Source organism: Sorex fumeus, unplaced genomic scaffold (genome assembly GCF_029834395.1).
Source record: "Sorex fumeus unplaced genomic scaffold, SorFum_2.1 ptg000183l, whole genome shotgun sequence".
NCBI classification, from domain to species: Eukaryota; Metazoa; Chordata; class Mammalia; order Eulipotyphla; family Soricidae; genus Sorex; species Sorex fumeus.
The window spans coordinates 340705-367302 of NW_026606240.1; the positions used below are offsets into that span (position 1 = coordinate 340705).

The following is a 26598-nucleotide window of genomic DNA, read 5'->3' on the forward strand; positions in this document are numbered from 1 at the left end:
AAATCCTGGGCCAAGTTAATCTCAAACCTGGAGATACCACAATTAGTATCTAGTATCAAAGAAAGGTCATATGAAAGACTTATAAATAAGAATGTTCTAATTTTGAGGTAACTGGTCAATTGATGCACAACTACTATTTCCCTAATTATAGTTATCTGTAAGTATACCAATCATAAGTTATTGTTATTCGAGAAGAGAGAATGAAGAGCACATTAAGCATCTATTTTATAATCAACTATGAAAATCAAATTACTATCCCATCTTTTTTCTTTGCCTTCTTGTGCAAATATCATTGACTCTAATGTATTCTAGTATCATTTTTTGGAGTTATATTTCTAATTCTTGCTCTCTAGATAGATTCTTTAATGATGGTATTCGTTTTTGAAAAAATGTGTTTATTTACTGAAATTTATGTCATTACATAGTTTTTGGATTATATAAATGAGTAAGAAAGGAAAAACCCATTTAAAAAACATCTTTGGGCCCAGAGAAGTAATACAAAGAACTAATGCACAGATTTCACATGTGGGAGAACCAAATTTGATCCCTGGCACTATATGATCTAGAACTAAATTTGAAGGGGCATTATATTCATTCTTCCTAGATATTAATTAAAATCAAATTCTGAAATTAACATTTTTAATAATACCCCAAATGGTTATTATATAGAATGAAGAAATTCTTGTATAGGAATATTATATTCTTACATTAGGAATAACTTTAGAATTCAGAAGAATCAGATTATTTTCTTTTCCTCTTCATTTTTGTTTGATGTCCTGCATTTGCTTAAACTCATATCTTGTCTCCACTATCCTGCCCACAAAACCACGTTCTTCAGCCTTACTCCTAAAACTTCTTGAGGGAATTCTGAACATAGATTGAAGTTCAGTGCTGATTATGGGTCAAATTGAGATGACTAATTTATATAAGGAAATTGTTCAAACTTCACAAATGACCTCAGAAATTAAAATTAAAACAATGAAATAATATGAGCTTTAAGAATGATTGCTGATGTCATAAAACTTTTAAGAATAACTTCTCTTTTTCAAAATTTTATACAGCACACAATTCTATAATGATATCTATTTCAAGTCAAAACAAATTTGGACCATACCTGGCAGTGTTCAGGGCTTACTCCTGGCTCTACACTCAGAGATCACTCCAGGCAGGATCAGGGGTACCAGGGACGAACCTGGGTTGGTAGTGTGCAAGGCAAGAATCTTACACACTGAACTAGTGCTCTGATCTTTTAAAAAAAAATTAGTTACTTACAATTTGTTTGCAATACAATTTGTGTATTAAAGTTCACATCCCTGTATGTGTATAAATCTCATACCCACTGCCAAAGTTCTAGGGCCATCACTCTATCAAAATAACCCACTTTACACATTTCTCTTAACCCACTTCCACTCTACCTTTGACAAATGCAGAATGTTTCAGAGTCTAAGTCAATAAAAATGTTGTAATAATATTTTAATTATGTTTGGCATTTTATTCATCCTGGTTATCTATATTACACAATATAAACCATCCATCAAATTTTTTTCACTTCTTGATTAATCTTTAGCATAATTACCTCGAGTTCTATCCTTGTCACAAAATAAAATTTTATCCATTTTAATAGTGGGATAGTATTTTATAGAATATATGTATTACAACTATTTAGTCATCTGTCAACAGACATTTAATTTGATTCTATGTTTTTGTATTGTGGATAATAAACATAGAGGTGCAAGTATCCTTTCAAATTAGTGTTTCATATGCTCCATTTCAATGCCACCAAATCATATGGTATTTTATATTTGAATTTTATTAGGAATTTTCATAGAGTTTTCCATTGATCTTATACCAATATATGTTCCCACCATGAGAAAATAACACTGAAGCATTTCATGCTGAAAGGTTAGCTAAAAGAAGAAGACAATTACAGATGATCTCTCTCAGATGTGAAATCAGAGAAATAGTAGTACAGAAAATGTCCAAATGCAACAGACTCTAAGAACTGATTTATGGAGTAGAACTTACCAGGGTAGAAGAGTTTGGCCATTAAGGTAAACATTATACAGATTCCTCAGAAAATTAAGATTAGAGTTACCATATCATCTAGTTATCCCACTGTTAGATATTTATACACCCCAGACACAAAAACAGTTGATTAAAAATATCTATGCACACCTATATTCATTGCAATGCTTAGTATACAACCCGGGTATTCAAAGACAAAATGATAGAGATACGCCGCACCGGAATACTATGCAGCCACACACACACACACACACACACACACACACACACACACACTCATTAAATCGTGCAATTTGCTACACTTGTCTGAAACTGGGAAATCTTTTAAGTATAGCATGTCAGAAGGTCAAAATGCTGGATGTTCTCACTAATCTATGGTTTATAGAGTAACATACCTAGCAAATAGTGAGGTAGTAGAAGTGTGTCAAGCACTTGCTCTAGATTACAGAAACAGAAACAACAAGGAAGGAGAGGAATGGAGGGGACAAACAAGAGCAATTCTGGAAGCGCATAAGGGCAAGGTCAGGGGCACCATTTCCCTCTGCAGTGGAGAGCTAAAGTATCTCTGTATGCCTAAACAACCTCGCCCAAGATTTCTGTAAGCATGTGACCTAAACTGCAATAATTAAACATAAATACCTGTCTGTCAAGGTGTCAGGATGGGGTATGGGAAGGAAATAAGGTCACTAGTGAAGGGAAAGGGTGGTGGGATTGGAGGTGGGAACATTGCAGCTTGAAAACCTATCATAAATAACAATGTAAATCATGGTAACTAAAAAAGATTTAATTTAAAAAAGATTTGAAAACAATAAGCCAATACAGCCTGGAATCAAGTCACACAATATACTCGTAAAAAATATGATGTATTCTATTTGCAAAAAATAAACTAGAAGAGAAAGATAATTTTTATACTTTAATTTAATTTATTTATTTTTTTATTTTTTTATTAGTGAAACATCATGAGGTACAGTTATAGACTTACAAATTTTTGTGCTTGGGTTTCAGCCATACAGGACCAAGTACCCATCCCTCCACCAGTGCCCATCCTCCACCACCACGGGTCCCAGCATCCCTCCCACCCCTCATCCCCCCTCCCTCCGTCCCACCCTGCCTCTGTGGCAGGGAGAAAGAAAATTTTTAAGGGACCATTTGTGTCCAAAACACAAAGTACCTCAAAAACTACAAAGCACGTGAAAAACTATAAGTCATATTTAAAAGAAAGAGAAGAGGCAGGCTGGAGAGATAGCACTTGCTTTGTCCATGGCCAATGGAATTCGATCTCTGGCATCCTTTTTGGTTCCATGAATAGTGCCAGTAGGGATTTCTGAGTGCAGAACCAGGAGTAACTCCTGCACATCGCCAGGTGTGGTCTAACTAATCCCCCCCGTGCCCCCCCCCCCCCACATCCAAAAAGAAGAAAAAAAATAGCACAGGAACATGAAACAGAAAAATATTATTTTCCTTCCAATAGCATTTTTTACAAACATTTTTAAAAATCCTAAAATTCACAAGAAATCACAATGCTTTGAATAGCCAGAACAAACTTTAACAAGAACAAAGCTTGAGACATGGCACTTCCTAAGAAGCCTTGAGGTAGTCAAACAAAGAGAATCAGCAGTTTCCCAGATGGAATGCTAATGCTGTCTGCATCTCTGGTCCAAGATTTTGCTCCTTCTAGTATCATCCAAGCTGTTCTCCCAGACCAGAAGAATGCCCACTACAGACAATGCTGGAGAGGTAGGTATGTACAGAAGCACAACTTCATTTTTCCAATGTCACTATCGATGAAAGCCCAGGGTCAAAGTTTTTACAAGTCATTTTCCTTGTCTTGGAGGTAAGATATCTAGAAATAGCTACAGTTTTTCACCTCTCTCAATGATTACATCTGATCTCTCACTCATAAAAAAGAAAATAATAGTAGCATCTTGCTATTAGACTTAGGTGAACAAAAATATTAGTCACTATTCTTAGTGGAGGAAAGTCTCCAGAGGATTGGCAATAGATTGGCAGGACACACAGACCTCGAGCACCATTATTTAATAAATGAAGTCACTGACCACGTCCCTTGTCTCAGCAGAAGCAACAGATAATATGTATTTATGTGTATCAGCTGTGTGAGCAAAATCAAATCAGTCTGGTGCAGGGGATGCGTGAAGTGTGCCTGATAGCACCTCAGTAGGAGAAACATTATTCAATGTGACAAAACTTCTTCTCCCTGGGAGGTGATAATGCAGCTGTTATTACTTTTTATCATTTAGTCAAGAACTGCTAACACAAAAATTGTTATTCAAGGATTTAACAAATTCAAAAAATAGAGCATGTTAATAGACTAAATTGTACATGTAGTCAACACAGCCTTTCTCAGAGAACTTGCATTATATTTTTGGACGTTGGGTGATATATTGGAGTAATGAAATTTTTACTTCTTGGTTTTCAATTTTAAGGATATTATTATTTTGCATTCATGGGATTCTAAATTCACTTAACAGAATCTTTGAAAAATATAGAAGGCCTTTATGAATACTAAGCCCTTGTTGGTAGGGCTTAAATTCAAATAAAAATCACATGGGGTCATTTTCATTTCATGAACTGGCCATTATCCAAAGTCTCATTTTTCATTTCTATTCAATATTTACTGTTATAACCTCCACTTAAATAGACAATGAGATTATGAAAACTGTTTTGTGTACATAGGCCGATTGAAAAGGCATTTATAAGTTAAAACTTCCACTGAAGGACAAAACATGCGCAAAAGCAGAGGTGCATTGTGACTATTTGTCTAAAGTCATGGATTTTTAATTTTGCATCATTTGGTAAATATTTAATGAATACACAGGCATATATATCATTTAAATATTTCTATTTTGGTTTAAAATGGAAACAAATGCTAGGATTTAAAGCAAAAATAACTCTCTCAAGAAATTATAGATCTCATTAGCAGAAAGTACTCTTATCTCTATTTATAATAGGACGTTAACATTTTCAAAGCATTGTCAACTACACAATGTTATATTGTTTCTACAGCATAGGTAAAGAAGTATATATATAACATATATATACTTTTATATTTATAAAATATTAGTCATTCTTACACCTTAGGTGTCTCAGCACAAAGAGAAAATAGAGAAAAGTAACATGTACTGACACATATCTGACTAACCTTACAGTGAATCTAAATTTTCAAAACTAGCCTATAAAGTAATTAGCATTCTATTTTCCAAACAAAAAATCTGAGCTCCAAAAATCTTAAATTAATTACCCAGTGTCACAGTGTTGGTAGGTGTTGCAACTAAGACTTAAAATCCAGATTTATCCAAATTTTGATTCCAAAATATACTCTATTGGGCTGTCTACATTAAATATTAAATAAAATACCTTGAAAAGGGTCAAACTTTTAGTTGAATGGCCTTTACAAAATGGAAGTTCCAGAACTCTAGAACAGGAGCAGAGAAAATAAGAATCCAATATATTGTAATGTTTAGACAAATATTGCATGCCTCTAACTTAAACTATAGTAACTGTCAAATAACAAAGAAATTCCATTGTAGTTACAAAAGTTTGTGGAGTTATAAGGAGTTTCCTATTGGAGCCAAACAATGAATGAGGAAAGATCAAGTTATAGGATTATTATTGTTACTTCAACTCTACTTCTAAAATGGTAGTTTCCAAAGTGGTACACATTTGAATCATCCGGGGAGTGCTGAAATATAGATGCTGCAAATCAATATGTAGGAATATAGTTTAAAATGACATTACATGAATGGCAATCTGAGAAACCAAAATATGATTTGCGAAAAGAGAATTCCATGGAAGCATAAGTGTAGAAAATGGTGTTATGGGAAAATTCTACAAGCTGACTTTTATATACTAGAGGGCTTCAACTGTGTGCATTCAGCAGTTCCTATGTTGAGGAGAGTGGGTCCTGTAAGTAGAAGAGTACTCGCTAGTAGGGGAGAATCCCTAAGACCTCTGGTCTCTGAACTGGGAAGAAAAGGAAAACCTGGAATTAGCAGAGTAAAGAAAGGTAAGTGTTTGTCAGACTCTGATTTTGTATCACTTTAAATATTCAGGGAAAACGAAGTCTAGGTCAAGAGAGGCAGAAAGAACAAGATACAAGCTACAGAAAGCTGATCAGTTAAAGCTTGAATCCAAGAAAAAGTATTCTATGTGCTTTAATGTGCATCCAAGCTACATTCTAGTATTCCTAGGTTCTCCCCCTGGAAAGCTTTCTTTGAGTATTTTAATCGACTTTGCCCAGAAATCTTCTGTTTTTGAACCGTCTTTGCTTATAATTTTCCAATTTCTTCCTTCTTACTTGATAGTCCATTGTCTGTTATTACTCAACATTTTTTTCAGTGCTATTTCCATGTACCTTTCCTGCAATCATGCTGCAAATAGTTTAGGGTATAAGTTATACAATACAGTTTTCAGTGACTCCGTAAACCTAAGATGATGGCAGTTGCTGTTGATTCTACATAGTTTTATGAACGGAGGGGTGTCTTTCCTGCAGTAGTTCTCAGGCAGTTGACTCACAAGGCTGACAGTGGGTGCTGCAGAGCAGACTTCAGAGGCATAAGTCTGAAGTTATGCGGTTGAAAGGCAAAGTGCAGAGAATTGCTCCATATTTAATCTTTTCTATAGCTATCGTGAAATTCTTCATATTATTTTCCTTTTCATTTTTTATTGTAAGTGAAGAGGAACATAGACATGCTTGGAGTCTTGTCTCAATAGCAGTACTGCCTCACAGACTCCTTTTGTCCCTGGACACCTTTTTGGTTACTTTCCCCTGGTACTTTGGAACTATCCCCTACACCTTTCTTCTATCCTATGGTCACGACTACCCTATGCTCTGTGACAATTGCGGGTTCAGGGATAGGGTTATCCTATTGTCTTATGTTCCCAGCAGGTTTGGGAGAAGATCGAAGTTTAGGGATATATACAACATCTTGGAGGACTGCAAGGAGGTTTCAGTTTTCCCATGGAGGCAGTACTGTCTAAAGTCAACTGGATTGGCACCTTTGACCCTTGTCCAGTGGGGCCAATCATAGAAAATGAGACAAACACACATATAAAGAGACAGACAACTACATATGGATTGGTCGAGCTTTAGGTCACCTGGGAAGCCATCACTGGTGTCAGAAGCTGGCCATTTAGTCAATACAATATCATTCCCCCACACCCACCAGTGTGAGCCACTATTGTTTGCTAGAGACAGGCCAGTGAGTGAGCACATCAACATTCAATAGGTACATGAAGATCAAAGGCTGGGATATTTTACATAGCTACCAGCAAGCAATCTTAAAATATAAAATACTGGGGCTGGAGAGATAGTACAGTGGGTAGGGCACTTACTTTACAGGCGGTAGATCTGAGTTCAATCCCTGGCATCCCACAAAATCTCCCAAGCCTGCCAGGAGTTATTCCTGAGAACCACCAGATGTGACCCCCAAACAAAAATAAATACGTAAAAATAAAGTCCTAAGAGATTCCTATTATATTTTTCCCCATGTAGTCTCTACATAAATGATTCTACATGGTCTTATTCCATACTTGCCTTGTGCATTTTGCAGCCAACAAATATTTGTTATCAATTCTATTCTTTCCCGAGTACACTTTTGCAAACTTTCCCATCCTGCAGTATCCTGGTATAGACTCTAATCCTTTGGGGTTATAGGTCCACTGTACATTATGCCTGGTGCCATTTTGAGACACGTTGCCTCACAATATGGAACTTTGTCATATTAAATATTGTAAGCTAAAGGAGTGTTTAGGTTTTGTTTGTGATTTTTAGTGGCAGTCATAGGAAGGTCTCTCTGTCCTTTGTCCTTAAAACAGGTCACAGAAATCCCATGTGAATAGTTGCCCTTTCTGTACTACAAAAAGGGAAGAGACTATAGTCATTTAAGATGCAATTTTGTACAATAATTCTATGCTAACAAATTGTATTAAACTTTGCCTTATATTCCTTCTTATTTCTTCACCATTTGCCACTTCTAATCCAAAACTTTGACTTACTAATTCTTCATATATTATTGTTTCTTTGGTTAGCGATACAAAAATTTTCTTCTAGTTAACGTCTCCTGCTCTTTGACCTCTGTGAAATCTCTCATGCACATATTAGTGATTCACAGTTTATAAAATGTATATAATATTCATAATCTGTTCTGTCGGTTTAATTGGTATGCCCCACTAGTGACCCTAAGATTGTCAACATTCTTTTACTTATCTTTTCAACGAGATAGTAGGCTTATGTCCTGTTCTGTCCTACCATTGTTCATTGATTTGCTGGAGCGAGCCCAGTAACATCTCCATTGTGAGACTTCCTGTTACTGTGTTTGGCATATTGAATACTCTCCGTAGCTTGCCAGGCTCTCTGAGAGGGGCAGAGGAATCGAACCCTGCTCAGCTGGGCTGACTGCACACAAGGCAAACGCCCTACCGCTGTGCTATTGCTCCAGCCCAGTAGGCCTATAGGAAAGTGTATTTGTTTTGGTTCTGGCTAAGTTCATGCTTAAATATCACAACATTTCTTTGGAAATTGTATTTCTCAGTAAATTATCTATCTAACCCTAGATGCTGGTCTCCTTTGAAAACTCAGCTGGAGCAGCAACCCAGGGCTGAGGAAAATCATGGATCTTACTACATGCAGCTAAATTGTAGAAGATGTAAGAAGCCAAAGTAGAAACTAGAGGTCTCTACAGACTTTGTAGAGAAGTTACACAAAATACTTTTCACCACCTTTTGTTCATCTATTAAATAACAATCCAAAATTTAAAAAAAAGAGAGAAAACCTGGTCTATTTCTTAAGGAGCAAAGACAAGGTCACTGGTAGAAATGAAGATGGCATGGAAGGGTTATCAAAGATCAATTCTACCATTCAGCTGAAAACACCAAAGTGTAATAATTAAGGATAGTGACTTTTAGAATAAGTTAAGTTATAAATAAACTTACTTGGTTTTACTGAACCTAAATTTCCTCACCTTAAAAATAAATGATGTAATGAGAAATAAAAATTATATCCGGTACCATTTCATAATTTGACTCAGAATGTTCAACATTTGGTAGTAACTATCACAATAGTCAGAGAGTACCTTGGAAAGAAGAAAAGTGCTCACTGCACATAAACAAAAAAGCCCACTCTTGGCAATAACATACTCACTAATTGTTCTTTGTTTAAGGTGTTTGAAAGATGCTCCAAGTCCAGCTGACTAAACACTAAGGGGTATATTCACTTTACTAAGAACTAGTTATATTATTTAATAGCAGTTGTTATTATGCATGGCCCTGAGCAGTAGCACAGCGGGTAAGGTGTTTGCTTTGCATGCGGCTGAACTGGGTTCGATTCCTCCGCCCCTCTCAGAGAGACCGGCAAGCTACGGAGAGCATCTCGCCCACATGGCAAAGCCTGGCAAGCTCCCCGTGACGTATTCAATACACCAAAAACAGTAACAGCAAGTTTCACAGTTTGTTGTGAGACGTTACTGGTGCCTGCTTGAGCAAGTCGATGAACAAGGGGAGGATGGTGCTACAGTGCTATTATTATGCATTATCTACTGCAAACTATTTTGGAGGGAGAAGTGTTTTACACGAATCAAGTTTTCAGAACTTAGGCCATAGTTAATTCATGTCGAAGAAAAGAACATGAAGATGCTAAGCATCTTCTTTACAAGGTGAGGGCACGTTAACGAGGGAAAAAAAAAGGAAACTGGCCCTGAAAAAGGATAGTGATGGAGAAATAGGCCTTCCATGACTGATTTTGAGTTTAAAGTAGTGTAGCAGAAATCCCTCAACAAATGTTTAAGAAATTTGATATATTTTTTTACCTTCTGTTTGTTTTATAATGGAAACAATTGTTGCTAAACCTAAGAGCCCTGATCTCTCACTTCAGTGCTCAACCACTTTACACTTAGAAAAGTAAAAAACAAACAAACAAAAAAACAAAAAAAAGCTTAAAAATAAAAAGACTTTCTTTCTTTAACCACTTAAAAAAACACAGTAAAAAGAAAACCACACAGTGCATAGCAAAAACTTTCTCCTGTACGCATAAAATATTTTTCTTACATGCATTCGAGTGAAAATAATCATTGTGATAATAAAATTAATATAACCTCTCAGGAAATCTGTCATTGTTAAAACTGGAAATGAACCAATGAAGAAAAGGTGAAGAGAGACCCTTCTGGCTAAATTGACTGAACCACTTTGCAACAATGGAGAATAATAAAATATAATTAAGACTGAAAGTGACCTGAGGCTTTAAGTATAAGAATACTTAATGGGATGTGAAGACCATGTAATGGTCAGCAGCTCAGAAATGACCTTCAGGGCATACTCTGTAGGTTAAAGAAGATTCTAAACCTCTTTAAAAGTATGCAACATATCATTTGTGAAATGCAGTGTTGCTTAATTTGCTTAAATTGCATAAAAAACAAGTGGCTCCCCCCCCCCCCCAATTTATTACATTCACAAAGATTCTACAAGGTAACAATACTGGCAAGGGTATGATGAGAGCAGAAATTCAAATTTATGAAAAATAGTTCCTTAGTATATATCAGATAACAGGAAAGTTCATGCCTTTGTATAGCCTTTGAAAAACTAACTTGATTTAAAGATCATTTTATCCTATTAAAAAAAACTAGCTCAAACCAAAGTTTTGAAAAATTCACTCATGCAAATTAACTTCACTACAGAAAAAAATTTCTGTAAATATTCATATAGTAAAATTTTATGTTGAAAATATGAGGACTACTTCTACAATATAAATTTAGGAAACATCTAGTCACAAGTAATGTAAAAATACTTGGACTCAACACTTCGTAGAAACAAAGTGTGCTGACACTTAGAACTAGGTTTTAAAAGACATTAAAGGACTAGAGTAACAGTCTAGCAGGTAGGTGCTTGCTTTGCACATGGTGGACCCAGGTTTAATTTTAGGCTCCCCATATGGTCCCAAGTACCTCCAGGAATAAGTTCTGAGGACCACCATGGATCCCCCAAAAGACATTTAGTGGCATAGGAGAAATTCTCACAAAAAGATAGCATTTTTAAATGACAGACATAATATTACAGAGTATAACTACATTCATTAAATGTCTTCAAATAAAACAAAAGGAAAAGGGAGTGACTCAGTGACTGCTGGTAGAGACCTGGTGAATCAGTCACAAAATCTTTTACTCTTAAGAACCTCTGGGTAATGCAGCTTAGTTCTGAAGAAGAATGCTGGTGCCAAAGTCCACTTCAGGTACTGAGGGATGGGAGTTCCTTAGTTGTCTATTGGTTGGAATTGCGGTACAAGTTTATATCTTAAGTTCAGGACCTTGAATGTAATAAATCTAGGAGGTAAACTCTAAGAGTAAGAGTACTAAAAGGACTGCTGCAGCATGAGTTCCCTAGTGGGGACTATAATATACCAAGTCCAGAGAAAACCAAGTGTGAATGTTGTCACTAAGAGGTACTCCTAGCGTAAGTTTCTCAGTAATAGCCATTATACTGAAAATACATTTGGGAATCCATTTTTCCCCAGTCACTAAAAATGGTTTGGTGGTATCTATTGAAGAAGCTAATAGATTTCATAATAGGATTCTATACTTCCTGACAAGATAGTTTATTTTCCTGATTATATTAACACTGCTGTCAGAATACTCAATGGATGTTTAATATTCATCATGGGGCCAAACACCATTATAATCAACATGTTAATCTTATACTTCTTGATCCCTATGAAGAAACCTTATATTTTAATGATAGAATGATGCTATTAGTTCTACCTTTATACTATAAAACTATAGCAAAACAAAAAGCAATAAACATAGCATTTTTGCCACAAATACTTCAAAATTGTATGAAAAATTGTAAGCTGGATTTTGTTTAAAAGATGCAGCCACTTAAACTCAAATAAATGCCTTTAATTCTGAAACATTGAACTGAAAGATGACATGCAGTCTCATAAAATATATAAATTTCATATACTCCTTACAGAAATACCTTGAAGCATAACTCTGTTAAATATGTACAATGTAATATCTTAGAATATTGAGCTAGCTTTCATTCCACAAATAAAGATGTTTTGAGAGTTACAGTATATTTTAATCTCTAGTACAACTCAGGTAATTTTTTACTTAGGTATGTGGTAAGTTTTAAATGGGCAATGCTGTTGGAAATAATTTCATTGTGGTCTCTCATGAACTACGTTTGCCTTAGCTTATCAGCAAATCTCTGTTCATGGGTAAATAATACAAGCATTCAGTTTTGGATGCCTACTATGAACTGGGAACCAGAAAATCAATACTTTTTGTTCTTGACTTATTTGGTATTACTTTACACAGCAAGGATGACAAGCTTAAGTAAAATGATACATAAAATATCTACGAAAAACTATCAAATTTATGAAGTGATAGCTAGTTAGTATTGGTATCATGATATGTTTTAGAGCTCTGAACTGAGATGTCAGAAGTGTTTCTTTTTAACATTGCTGTAGAATTTTCACTGTGGGTATTGTGTAATCTCTGGACAGCTAGGAGAGCCCCCAGCAGCTCTCTCTCTCTCGCCACCCAGGTTTGGTGGACTGGGGGCAGCCCAGGCCATGGGTGGGCGAAGGAGTAGACGAGGGCCACCAGGTTGGTTGATGATCACTTGCCATTTATTTCATTCTCCCCACACACCTGTTCCAGTCTCACTGAGCCCCTCATTCTAGTCTCACACTAACCCTCATTCCCGGCTCCTCCTGTCTCTCCCGCTCATCTTTCCGTGCTCCCTCGTGCAGCCACATCTCTCATCTGTCCATGTGCCTGCTCCTGTATTCTTCCCCTATGTTCTTCCCTCTCTGTCCCCCTTGCTAGTCTCTCCACGTTCCATCTTGCTGCCCTGATATCTCTCTCTCTCTCTCTTTCTCTCTCTCTCTTTCTCTCTCTCTCTGCCCTCTCTGTCTCTCCTATCTCCAACTCAACTCACATTGGGGCTAGCACATCAACATATCAAAAGTCCTTTCTGATTGCCAATCAGGCTCAAGGGAGAAATACCACCTAGGGGTGTTTCTTCTCTCCTTAATCCAATAACTTAATTAACATGTTAATTCTACTACTTAATATTAGTTGTTTTGTATGGACAAAGTAAGAGATACGTTGAGCTTGTAGGGTGACTCTCCTGGGGACATCTCACTATAGACTCAGACTAAAGTGCTCAGGCAAGATTAATCTTTCCTAACCCTAGCAGGCTCTGAATCTGCTTATTACTTTTTGGATCATGACAGAATTTGTCTCTCACCATGCTCTTAACTTATAGTTAAATATGATGGCACCTTAGCCTGGCCATTTTGATGCCAAGGTAGCTCACAGCTTGCCCTGGGTTCATCTAGTCCTTCATCAGGACCCTGCTTTTGGGTTGTAGGAAGTAAGGGCATCTGAGGCTTAAGTTGAGAGAACAGATGCCCTGGAGGTAATATTATCTGGAGTCAATTAACTCCCAGGTTACAAAAGCATAGCATTAACTGTCTTCTTGTGTCCATACAAAAAGGACTTAATCGCTTAATCACTTAATCCCCATTGTTATTCATCGATTTACTCAAGCGGGTGCCAGTAACATCTCCATTCATCCCGGTTGTGTGCTAGCGTAGCCCAGTGGCATCTGTTCGTTTCTAGGAACATGCAGAGCCTCAAACCGATCATTCAGGGTCTTGATGAAGTCTGACCATCTTGTAGGTGGGCATCCACGCGATCTTTTGATGTCCCGTGGAATCCAATCAGTAATGGCTCTAGTCGAGCGGTTGTCTGTAAACCTCATTACGTGTCCAGCCCATCTGATTTTTGATGCCTTGGCAAATGAGACAGCATCCCTGATTCTTGAGCATTGACGAAGATCAGAACTCAGGATTCTATCTCTCATTTGAGTGAATCCTGATATTCCAAGCATAGCTCTTTCTTTCTTTCTTTCTTTCTTTCTTTCTTTCTTTCTTTCTTTCTTTCTTCTTTCGATTCCTCTTTGAGAGACCCGAATAACGTTCTCATCCTGTTTTCGTAGGCCCAGGTCTCTGAGGCATATGTTAATGCAGGAAGAACAATGGAATCAAAGAGATGTGCTCATAGCTGGAGGTTCTTTGTCCTCTTAGTTATTTCTTCAACGCTCTTGAAAGCATTCCAAGCCACTATCTTCCTCCTGCGCAACTCAGGTGCCAGGTCATTCATCATGTTGATTTCTCGACCTAGGTATATGTAACTGTTGCATTCGGAGATGGTGGTTCCGTTGAGAGCGAATGGAGTGTCAGGAACAAGGCTGTTTCTCATAAACATTGTCTTCGTAAGATTCAGCTGTAGTCCGACCTTTCCACATTCACGGTCGAAGTCAGTTAGCATTTGTGCCACTTGGCTGAGGTTTGGTGTTATTAGAACGATGTCATCAGCAAAACAGAGGTGGTGTAGTTGCCGACCATCTATCTTCACTCTCATGCTTTCCCATTCCAGTCATCGCATGATGTTCTCAAGGGTGGCACTGAAGAGTTTTGGCGAAATGGTATCACCCTGCCGAACCCCTCTCTTGACATGGGTGATTACTTCTTTGTAGAATGGTGAGATCCTGGTAGTGAATCCGCAATAGAGCTCATGAAGGATCCTGATGTATTGAGTTTGTACGCCCTGATTGGCTAGGGCTTCTATGACTGTTTCCATCTCAACAGAATCAAAGGCCTTCTTTAAATCAATGAACTTTAGGCAGAGCGGCATCTTGAACTCCTGAGAAACCTCAATGAGCTTAGTAATCATGTGGATATGGTCGATGGTACTGAATCCTTTTCGGAATCCGGCTTGTTCACATGGTTGTCCTTCATCTAGTGTTCTGCTAATCCTATTCAGGATGACTCTAGTGAACAGTTTGTAGATGACAGACAATAGGCAGATTGGGCGATAGTTGCCAATGTTGTGGATGTCTCCCTTCTTGTATAGTAGTACAATCCTGCTGGTTTTCCATTGGGATGGAAACTTGCATTCAGACAGGTAGCGTGTGAAGAGCCGAGCCAGTGTATTGATGAGTACTGATGGTAAGTTCTTCAGGTGTTCATGTCTGATCTTGCCTGGGCCAGGTGCTCTTTGTTTCTTTACCGACGAGATAGCATGTTGTATTTCGGAATGGAGAACAGTGGGAACGACATCATGTGGAATGTGGTATGTGGGCAAGTGGACGTGGCTATTAAAGAGATCTGAGTAGAAGTCATGAATAATCTTATCCATTACCCTTCTGGAAGATGTGTTAGATCCATCATGATGTTGGAGGGGAGTCATCTTGGTCTTGTAGTTGGTGAAGGACAGGTGGGCAATACGAATGAGGTCATTCTTGATGGCTTCTCTGCATTGTTTTGCCAGCTCGGATGTTCACTTGTGGTTGCCTGAGGCATGTGCCAAGCCACGTTGGCGAATAAGTTCAAGAGTGTTCTCTTGAAAAAGGACATTGGTCTGAATTAACTATGTGAAGGACTTAAAGAGAAGAGAAAAGCAACATTAACAAGTTCACGAATCACGAATCATGACCATCCTGTTATTCGTCGATTGCCTCGAGCGGGCCCCAGTAACGTCTCCTTCATCCTAGCCCTGAGATTTTTAACTTAATCACTTAATCACTTAACTTCCCGTTAGTCGTCAATTTGCTCGAGCGGGCGCCAGTAACGTCTCCATTTGTCCCTGTCGCGTGCTAGTGTAGCCCAATGGCATCTGTTCGCTCCAGGAACATGAAGGGCCTCAAACCGATCGTTCATGATCTTGACGAAGAAGTCTGACCATCTGGTAGGTGGGCGGCCACGCGGTCTTTTGACATCCCGTGGAATCCAATCAGTAACAGCTCTAGTCCAACGGTCGTCTTTAAATCTCATTACGTGACCAGCCCATCTGATTTTCGACACCTTTGGCAAATGAGACAGCGTCCCTGATCCTTGATCGTCGACGGATGTCAGAACTCCAGATTCGTTCTCTCATTTGAGTGAAACGTGATATTCCAAGCATAGCTCTTTCTATTCTTCTTTGGGAGACCTGAATAGCGTTCTCATCTTGTTTGCGTAGGGCCCAGGTCTCTGAGGCATAAGTTAGTGCAGGAAGAACAGTGGAATCAAAGAGATGTGCCCGGAGCCGGAGGTTCTTCGTCCTCTTAGCTATTTCTTCAACGTTCTTGAAGGCGTTCCAAGCCGCTCTCTTCCTCCTGCGCAGCTCGGGTGCCAGATCATTTGTCATGTTGACTTCTCGACCTAGGTACACATAGCTGTTGCATTCGGAGATGGTCGTTCCATTGAGAGCGAATGGGGCGTCAGGAACAAGGCTGTTTCTCATAAACATTGTCTTTGTAAGATTCAGCTGTAGTCCTACCTTTCCACACTCACGGTCAAAGTTGGCCAGCATTTGTGCCGCTTGGCTGATGTTTGGTGTTATTAAAACAATGTCATCAGCAAAGCGGAGGTGGTGTAATTGCCGACCATCTATCTTCACTCCCATTCCTTCCCATTCCAGTCGTCGCATGATGTTCTCGAGGGTGGCACTGAAGAGTTTCGGTGAAATGGTATCACCCTGCCGCACACCTCTCTTGACATCAATGATCACTTCTTTGTAGAATGGTGAGATCCTGGTAGTGAATCCACAATAGAGCTCACGGAGGATCCTGATGTATTGGGCTTGAATGCCCTGATTGGCTAGGGCTTCCATGACCGCTTCCGTCTTAACAGAATCAAAGGCCTTCTTTAAATCAATGAACGTTAAACAGAGCGGCATCTTGAACTCCCGAGAAACCTCAATGAGCTTGGTTATCGTGTGGATATGGTCGATGGTGCTGAATCCTTTGTGGAACCCTGCTTGCTCGCATAGTTGTCCTTCATCTAGTGTTCTGCCAATCTTATTTAGGATGACTCGAGTGAACAACTTGTAGATGACAGACAATAGGCAGATCGGGCGATAGTTGCCAATGTCATGGATGTCTCCCTTCTTGAACAGTAGTACGGTCCTGCTGGTTTTCCATTGGGACGGAACCTTGCATTCAGACAGGTAGCGAGTGAAGAGCCGAGCCAGTGTATTGATGAGTACTGACGGCAGGTTCTTCAGGTGTTCAGGTCTGACCTTGTCTGGGCCGGGTGCTGTTCGTTTCTTTACCGACGAAATGGCGTGTCGGATTTCGGAAGGGAGAACGTTGGGAACGACATATCTATCCTGTGGAATTTGGTATGTCGGCAAGTGGACATGGCTATTGAAGAGATTTGAGTAGAAGTCATAGATAATCTTCTCCATTGCCGTTCTGGAGGATGTGATGGATCCATCAGGATGTCGGAGGGCAGTCATCTTGGTCTTATAGTTGGCGAAGGACAGGCGGGCCTTGCGAATACTTTTCCCGGCTTCTGCCGCATCTACCAGTACTTCTGCTCTTCTCTCTTTGAGGTCTTCCTTGATCGCATCTCTGCACTGCTTTGCGAGCTCGGACGTTAGCTTGCGGTTGCCTGAGGCATGCGCCAAACCACGCTGGCGAATTAGCTCAAGAGTTTTCGAAGATAGGCGATTTTTTGTGGCTATCTCTCTCTTGGCGTTCCTCGCACATTCATGGAGGTGCTGAACCAGTCGATCATATTCCTCGTCAATGTTGTCAACAATGGCATCTTCCCATGTTGCCGCAATAGTACCAAAGAGTTCCCAGTTGGTGGTCATTCTGGGAGTTCTCTTTTTGAACTTTGCAGCCCTTTCTCCCCGCGCTGTGAAGTAGAATTTTGCACGAAGGAGACGGTGGTCCGATCCCGTTCGAAATTTTGGGACAACAGCGACATCAGTCAGGCAAAACCGTCGATTGAATATGATGTGGTCTCTTTCATTGTGGAATCGTCCACCGGGAGACTCCCATGTCCATCGTTTAGATTCTGCCTTCTGGAACTGTGAGCTTCCTGGGCAAGGGGGGCTTCGCCAAGTGCTTCGAGATCTCGGACGCCGACTCCAAGGAGGTGTTCGCGGGCAAGATCGTGCCCAAGTCGCTGCTGCTCAAGCCGCACCAGAAGGAGAAGATGTCCATGGAGATCGCCATCCACCGCAGCCTCGCCCACCAGCACGTCGTGGGCTTCCACGGCTTCTTCGAGGACAATGACTTCGTGTTCGTCGTCCTGGAGCTGTGCCGCCGCAGGTCCCTCCTGGAACTGCACAAGCGGAGGAAAGCGCTGACGGAGCCCGAGGCCCGCTACTACCTGCGCCAGATCATCCTGGGCTGCCAGTACCTGCATCAGAACCGGGTCATCCACCGGGACCTCAAACTGGGCAACCTCTTCCTCAATGAGGATCTGGAGGTGAAAATAGGGGATTTTGGACTGGCCACGAGAGTCGAATACGACGGGGAGCGGAAGAAGACCCTGTGCGGGACTCCTAATTACATAGCTCCCGAGGTGCTGAGATTTTTAACAAAGTGCTATATTCAAGGCTCTTTAGGAGAATGAGACCCATCATTGTTACTGGTATTTGGCATATTGGGTACGCCACGGGGAGTTTGCCAGACTCTGCCGTGTGGGCAGGTTACATTTGGTAGCCTGCCAGTTTGTCCAAAGTAAGAATGAGATAATAAGTTGTCCGGGAACTGGTTTTTATAGTCTCTGAGTCATGGCTGTTGATGGGATTACACGGCGCCAGGGGGCCAGTTGGTGGGTGTGACCCCCCCCCTACTGGAATTCGAAGGATCTGGGTGGAGGATGCTCAGCCCCGAACCGAGTAGGCTTGGAGATCTCAGCCCCCAGACCCGCTTGCCTTTGTCCTTCTGCCGGTACATTCAGGTGTGCGGAGAGTGGTCTCAGCATGGTGGTGGCTGGTCCTGGAGGTGTTAACAGAGCACAAAGAAAGATGTTATACATAAGCACAGAGGAATGGGAGCACTGTGATGGGAGTAATCCAATAAACCTAAACTCTCTGTGGCAAGGCTGAAAGGACAAACCAATGTTATCCTACAGAGTATGAAGGAATATAAACTCAGAAACTATAACTCTAGATGTAGTGAAGTTTTCACTTAATGACTCTATTTGTTCAGTAGCTTTTTGGTCTAGTTTTAAATAAATGAGATGTATGGAAAGTCTATGGTGATTTGGGGGTGTTCTAAATTGAGGTTAAAATCAGAGCATGGACTGAATTACATTGTTGGGGATTATTGGATTTGATTTTAAGTACCGAGTTATGAGTCTGAGCAGCTGGGCCACACACCATCAGAGGAATCTAGTTTTGGATTGAAAGTTTCATCTTATTTATCCTTTTAGATCATTTCATATTTTGTTGAGCCTGAAGTTGTGATACATGTAAATATTTCTTTCTTCAATTCCCTGTTGGTCATGTCCTCATTGCCTTAACCTTCCCATGCTATGTGCTACCTTGCCAATTTAACAGATGTTAGCTATTTGGTATGCTTTTTTTGCTTTTTTGGGTTACACCTAACAATGCTCAGGGGTTATTCCTGGCTCATGCACTCAGGAATTACTCCTAGTGGTACTCGGGGGACAATATGGGATGTTGGGAATCAAACCCGAGTTGGCCACGTGTAAGGTAAATACACTATGCTATCGCACCAGCCCCTGGCATGATTTTTTTTGAAGAAAAGATTCCAGACCTAAAATCTTAGAACATGCCGGGGGGCTGGGGGTGGCAGCGGGTATGGTTCCACCAACAGGTCAATCTGTACCAGTGAGGCAACTGCATGAGCAGCCTGATGGTGCCTTCAGACTTCCAGATACCCCAAAATTGCTGCCTGTGCCTTTGGCCAGACCCCAAAAACTTGAGGCAAAGTTTACCAAGAAAGTAAATGGTGAAGAGTTAGGTATGTGGGAGACACACCCACAAACCATCTTCGGCTCAGCTATATATTTGGAGGCATAGACTCTCTGGTTCCTGAGTGAACTGCTTAACTGCCATGATCCCAGAGACTCAGAAACAAATATCAAAACCCAACGGCTTTTAGCAGAAATGTGTCTGGTCCCTGCAGTAGGTTACCAGAGCCGGGCCATCCCAGGTGGGAATAGGTTTCATGCCTTGGCCTGTTCCCCCTGGAGGCCTGGTGGCCATCATCCTCTAGAGGCCATGGACAGTTAGGTTTGGGCCCACAGTGACAAGATACGTGGGGCCTCATGGGATGGGGGTGTATCCGGCCCTTTCCTCCCCATCCCAATGAGACCCCGAGTTGCTGCCCACGAATGGCCTCTCTGGCTCCTGATCAAGATGCTTAATGGCCATGACCCCAGAGACTCATAAACAAATCTCAAAACCGAGCGGTTTTTAGCAGAAATGTGCCCGGACCCCGCAGTAGGTTACTTGGCTGGGCCACCCCAGGGGGTAAAGGGTGCTGTACCTCCGCCTACTCCCCCTTGGTGGTCCAGTGGCCGCCATCCTTCAGAGGCCATTGGACAATCAGGTTTGGGCCTGCAGTGATGAGACACGCGGAGCCTCACAGGATGGGGTGGAGCTGGCCTTCCCTCCCCATCCCAATGAGACCCTGAGTCACGGCCCATGAATGGCCTCTCTGGCTCCTGATCAAGCTTTTAAATGGCCATGATCCCAGAGACTCAGAAACAAATCTCAAAACCCTATGGCTTTTGGCAGAAATGCATCCAGTCCCTGCAGTAGTTTACTGGCCCTGGGCCAACCCAAGTGGGAATAGGTTTCGTGCCTTGGCCTGTTCCCCCTCATGGCCTGGTGGTCTCCATCCTCCAGAGGCCACTGGACAGTCAGATTTGGGCCTGCAGTGAGGAGACACGCCGGGCCTCACAGGAAGGGGATGGAGCTGGACCTTTCTTCCCTGTCCCAGTGAGAGGCTGAGTTGCTGCCCATGAATGGGCATTCTGGCTCCTGATCAAGCTGCTTAATGGCCATGATCACAGAGATTCAGGAACAAATCTCGGAAGCCAGCAGGTTTGGGCAGAAATCCCTCCAGATTTAAGTGTTAAAATTTCTGAATTTCAAAATCACACGGCCACTACTGCAGCCACGCAACATCATGTGTTATTCATAACCAGCAATAGAAAACAAATTGTCTACTGTTGCCTTTTCAGCAGATCTGAGTGTTGGAGTAAAATCCCAAAAAATAATGGTAGGTCTGGTGTCAAAATATTGAATGTAATCAAAGTAGAGAGAGAGTAATGTGGAAATCATCTACCCCACAGGTAGGGAGAGGGTGTAGGGTGGGGGTATGTTGGGGTTTTTTGGGGTGGAGAATGGGCACTGGTGAAGGTAAGGATGTTTCATTGTATGACCGAGACTTAAACCTGAAAGCTTTGTAACTGCTCTCATGGTGATTCAATAAATAAAATTATTTTAAAAAAAGTAAGGTGGAGTTTATGCTCAGTTCAATCAGCTAATCAGTAGCTGAATAAATAGCAGTACTCCTACATTAAAAAAATATCTTAGAACAGTGGCTCTGAAAAGAGGGCAATAGGGTGATGTATTGGAAAGTGGAATATACTCTTAGAACATAAGATCTTCATGTATACGATGATCATGTGTATTTATTTGCTTCCTCCTTCATTTTTTCTTATTTCTGATCTACTATAGGCCAGATTCCTTCCTACATCCTTACACAGAAAAAATATAAACTGGATTCAAATCAAATGTAAAGGTAAAGGTAAAGGCCCTCCCGTTGATCGTCGATTTGCTCGAGCGGGCCCAGTAACGTCTCCATTGGAGACTTTGTTGTTACTGTGTCTGGCATATCGAATACTCTCGGTAGCTTGCCGGGCTCTCCGAGAGGGGCGGAGGAATCGAACTCGGGTCGGCCATGTTGGCCGCTTGTAAGGCGAACGCCCTACCTGCTGTGCTATCGCTCCAGCCCCAAATCAAATGTAAAAAAAAAAAAAAAGAAAAAGAAAAAAAAGGAAGCGTTCAGAATAAGAGAAGGAACACATGGAGGGTGCGGGATCCCAGAGGAAAAGAAAAAAGAAAAAACAGGTTCCAAAAAGAGCCGAGAGCACCGGCAAGTTCCAGATGGAGTAGGCGCCGCATCCCGCCTCCCCCAGATGGAACCCTGGTGACCAGAAGCCTCTACAAACACAGCTCGAGTATGCGGGAACGAGGACTTTTTCTCAAATCTGCCGGACTACACCTCCCAGGTAACCTCTGATTCCGGAAGTCACGCCCACAGCCCGCCCCCCAGCGCCATCTTTGAAGCGTTCAGAATAAGAGAAGGAACACATGGAGGGTGCGGGATCCCGGAGGAAAAGAAAAAAGAAAAAACAGGTTCCAAAAAGAGCCGAGAGCACCGGCAAGTTCCAGATGGAGTAGGCGCCGCATCCCGCCTCCCCCTGATGGAACCCTGGTGACCAGAAGCCTCTACAAACACAGCTCGAGTATGCGGGAATGAGGACTTTTTCTCAAAACATCTCTCTATATACAAAGTGATCAATGAGAAGTAAACCACCCAATCTTTCTCCCTGAAAATCAGAGTTAAGTTTGGAGCATGGCCACAGCCCCAGAAACACAAGGACTTAATGCAGAAACCAGCAGCTTAGAGCAGAAAAGTGAACGGACGATGAGTTAACCCAGGCCATCATTTCTGCCCAGAGGGGAAAGGGTGTTGCCCCATTCGCCCTCTCTTCTCTGGAAAGAAGGATGGCGGCCGCATGGGAGCCTTGTGGACAGCAGGTATGAGCCGGGGGTGTGGGGGGCGACTAAAACTTCACGAGAAGGGGGGCATTCCGGTCCGTCCTTCACGACTACCGAGGTCAACAGTTGCCCCCCACGAGCGGCTCCCCAGCACGGCCACAGTCCCAGAAGCACAAGGACTTGATGCAGAACCCGGCAGCTTGGAGCAGAAAAGTGAAAGGACTATGCATTGATCCAGGCCATCAAGTCTGCCGGAGGGGAAAGGGTGTTGCCCCATTCGCCCTCTCTTCTCTGGAAAGAAGGATGGCGGCCGCATGGGAGCCATGTGGACAGCAGGTATGAGCTGGGGGTGTGGGGGCGACTAAAACCTCATGGGAAGGGGGGCGTTCCGGTCCGTCCTTCACGCCCTACCGAGGTCACCAGTTGCCCCCCACGAGCGGCTCTCGAGCACGGCCACAGCCCCAGAAGCACAAGGGCTTAATGCAGAACCCAGCAGCTTGGAGCAGAAAAGTGAACGGACTATATGCGTTGATCCAGCCCATCAAGTCTGCCGGAGGGGAAAGGGTGTTGCCCCATTCGCCCTCTCCTCTCTGGAAAGAAAGATGGCGGCCACATGGGAGCCTTGTGGATAGCAGGTATGAGCCGGGAGTGTGGGGGCGACTAAAACCTCATGGGAAGGGGGGTGTTCCGGTCCGTCCTTCACACCCTACCGAGGTCACTAGTTGCCCCCACGAGCGGCTCTCCAGCACGGCCACAGCCCCAGAAGCACAAGGGCTTAATGCAGAACCCAGCAGCTTGGAGCAGAAAAGTGAAAGGACTATGCGTTAATCCAGGCAATCATTTCTGCCCAGAGGGGAAAGGGTGTTGCTCCCTTCCGCCCTCCTCCCTCTGGAAAGAAAGATGGCGGCCACATGGGGGCCTTGTGGACAGCAGGTATGAGCCGGGGGTGTGGGGGCGACTAAAACCTCATGGGAAGGGGGGCGTTCTGGTCCGTCCTTCACGCCCTACCGAGGTCAACAGTTGCCCCCCACGAGCGGCTCTCCAGCACAGCCACGGCCCCAGAAGCACAAGGACTTAATGCAGAACCCAGCAGCTTGGAGCAGAAAAGTGAACGGACTATGCATTGATCCAGGCCATCAAGTCTGCCGGAGGGGAAAGGGTGTTGCCCCATTCGCCCTCTCCTCTCTGGAAAGAAAGATGGCGGCCACATGGGAGCCTTGTGGACAGCAGGTATGAGCCGGGAGTGTGGGGGCGACTAAAACCTCATGGGAAGGGGGGCGTTTCGGTCCGCCCTTCACGCCCTACCGAGGCCACCAGTTGCCCCCACGAGCGGCTCTCCAGCACGGCCACAGCCCCAGAAGCACAATGACCTAATGCAGAACCCAGCAGCTTGGAGCAGAAAAGTGAAAGGACTATGCGTTAATCCAGGCAATCATTTCTGCCCAGAGTGGAAAGGGTGTTGCTCCCTTCCGCCCTCCTCCCTCTGGAAAGAAAGATGGCGGCCACATGGGAGCCTTGTGGACAGCAGGTATGGGCCGGGGGTGTGGGGGCGACTAAAACCTCATGGGAAGGGGGGCGTTCCGGTCCGTCCTTCACGCCCTACCGAGGTCACCAGTTGCCCCCCACGAGCGGCTCTCCAGCATGGCCACGGCCCCAGAAGCACAAGGGCTTAATGCAGAACCCAGCAGCTTGGAGCAGAAAAGTGAACGGACTATGCATTGATCCAGGCCATCAAGTCTGCCGGAGGGGAAAGGGTGTTGCCCCATTCGCCCTCTCCTCTCTGGAAAGAAAGATGGCGGCCACATGGGAGCCTTGTGGACAGCAGGTATGAGCCGGGAGTGTGGGGGCGACTAAAACCTCATGGGAAGGGGGGCGTTTCGCTCCGCCCTTCACGCCCTACCGAGGCCACCAGTTGCCCCCACGAGCGGCTCTCCAGCACGGCCACAGCCCCAGAAGCACAATGACCTAATGCAGAACCCAGCAGCTTGGAGCAGAAAAGTGAAAGGACTATGCGTTAATCCAGGCAATCATTTCTGCCCAGAGTGGAAAGGGTGTTGCTCCCTTCCGCCCTCCTCCCTCTGGAAAGAAAGATGGCGGCCACATGGGAGCCTTGTGGACAGCAGGTATGAGCCGGGGGTGTGGGGGCGACTAAAACCTCATGGGAAGAGGGGCGTTCTGGTCCGTCCTTCACGCCCTACCGAGGTCACCAGTTGCCCCCCGCAAGCGGCTCTCCAGCACGGCCACGGCCCCAGAAGCACAAGGACTTAATGCAGAGCCCAGCAGCTTGGAGCAGAAAAGTGAACGGACTATGCATTGATCCAGGCCATCAAGTCTGCCGGAGGGGAAAGGGTGTTGCCCCATTCGCCCTCTCCTCTCTGGAAAGAAAGATGGCGGCCACATGGGAGCCTTGTGGACAGCAGGTATGAGCCGGGAGTGTGGGGGCGACTAAAACCTCATGGGAAGGGGGGCGTTTCGCTCCGCCCTTCACGCCCTACCGAGGCCACCGGTTGCCCCCCGCGAGCGGCTCTCCAGCACGGCCAGGACTCCAGAACACAGAAACCAATTTCTTAACTATCTGACTTTCAGTAGAAATACTTCCAGGGTCAATAGGTAAAAGAGCAGAAATCCAAAACCAACATTTAATTCTTGAACCCAGCCGTAGAAAGCAAATCACTTCACAATGCTTTTTCAGCATGTCTGATTTGGGGGGGGGGAGGTAAACTCTAAATAATAGTGGTGAATCTTTTATTGAAACAATGAATCTAATCAAAGCAGATAGAGTGTTAACTAGAATTCATCTGCCTCACAGGGACGAGGAGGGGTGGGGGGTGGGGTTTTATTGGGGTTCTTCATGGTAAAAAATAAGTATTGGTAAAGGGAAATGTGTTTGATATTTGCATGACTGAGACATAAACCTGAAAGCTTTGTAACCTTTCCCACAGTGATTCAATAAATAAATAAAAAAAAAGTAGTGTCTTTTAACTCCTTAATGGTCCACATATCTACTAGCGTGGAATTAGTTTTCAAATATACTAAGCTTAGAGCCAACCAAAATATATTCTAGATTGTGCTTCTGTAAACTATTAGCAAAGGCTTATGTTGGGGAACAGTTAACCCCAACATGCCCAGACACGTTGCTCACCGGGTCAGGGCAGGAGCCTGGTAGTGGGGTGAAGGAAGACGAGCACAGGAAGAAACACCCTTTGGGAGCAGTTGATCACAGCTCACTTTATTGCCAAATACGCACATTTTTATAGAGGGTCTCGGCTTATGGGAGGTCCAGTCACATCAAACATAGCACTATTGGTCTATTGGTGCTTTTCTACTTTTTCTACTTTCTACATTTTTTCTACTTTTCTACTCTCCTTTGCCTCAGTCGAATCCCTTTCAAGGCTATTGGTTGCAGTTAGAATGACTCGCTAAAAGTGTTTGTGACAGTTTCTGCATTTTAGGCACATGTGACTAGAGGGTCGAGTGAGGTTCAAGACCAGACACCCTGTTTTGTTAAGTGGGCCCAGTTAATCCCTCTTTCCAGGTTTAGCTTCAGGGCGGTTTGCAAGGTCGGATTTTTGTGCTCCAGCGCTGGTCAGTCTGCTCCACAGGCTGAAAAATACTGACATCTGAAAAAGTACTGCCTCAAACTGTAGAAGTTCTCAGAACTCTGACTCTTCTCTTTGCCTAAAATAATTCTCTATCTGCAAACTTTAAAACACTGTACTTGCAAGAATCTAATTATGTTACATCACTACCCTTACCGAGAGAGATTATCAAGATATTATTGTTGACATTGTTGAGTCTCCTAATGTTTCTCCCAACACTGACCATTGCACTAAATCTCTCCATTGGGCACATAACCAATTAGATCCTTTTTTTTTAATCTAAAACTAAGTGAGATGACGACGATCAATGGGAGGGCCTTTACCTTTTACCTTTTAAGTGAGATATGCTCATATTATTGCTATTATTCATCTTGGCATACTTAATTTGCATCCTCTCTCTTTTCGTTTCCTTTCTA

General features: G+C 42.8%; 1 protein-coding gene across 1 annotated transcript in view; it reads left to right on the forward strand.

The window, feature by feature from the left end:
- The window catches only part of LOC130017204 (serine/threonine-protein kinase PLK1-like), a 105924-nt gene that overhangs the window by 72088 nt on the left and 7238 nt on the right, over window positions 1-26598 (forward strand). Inside the window, exon 2 of the mRNA XM_056107902.1 lies at window positions 17908-18420. Coding sequence (XP_055963877.1) covers window positions 17908-18420 — 513 coding nt within the window. The remainder of the gene's footprint in view (window positions 1-17907; window positions 18421-26598) is intronic.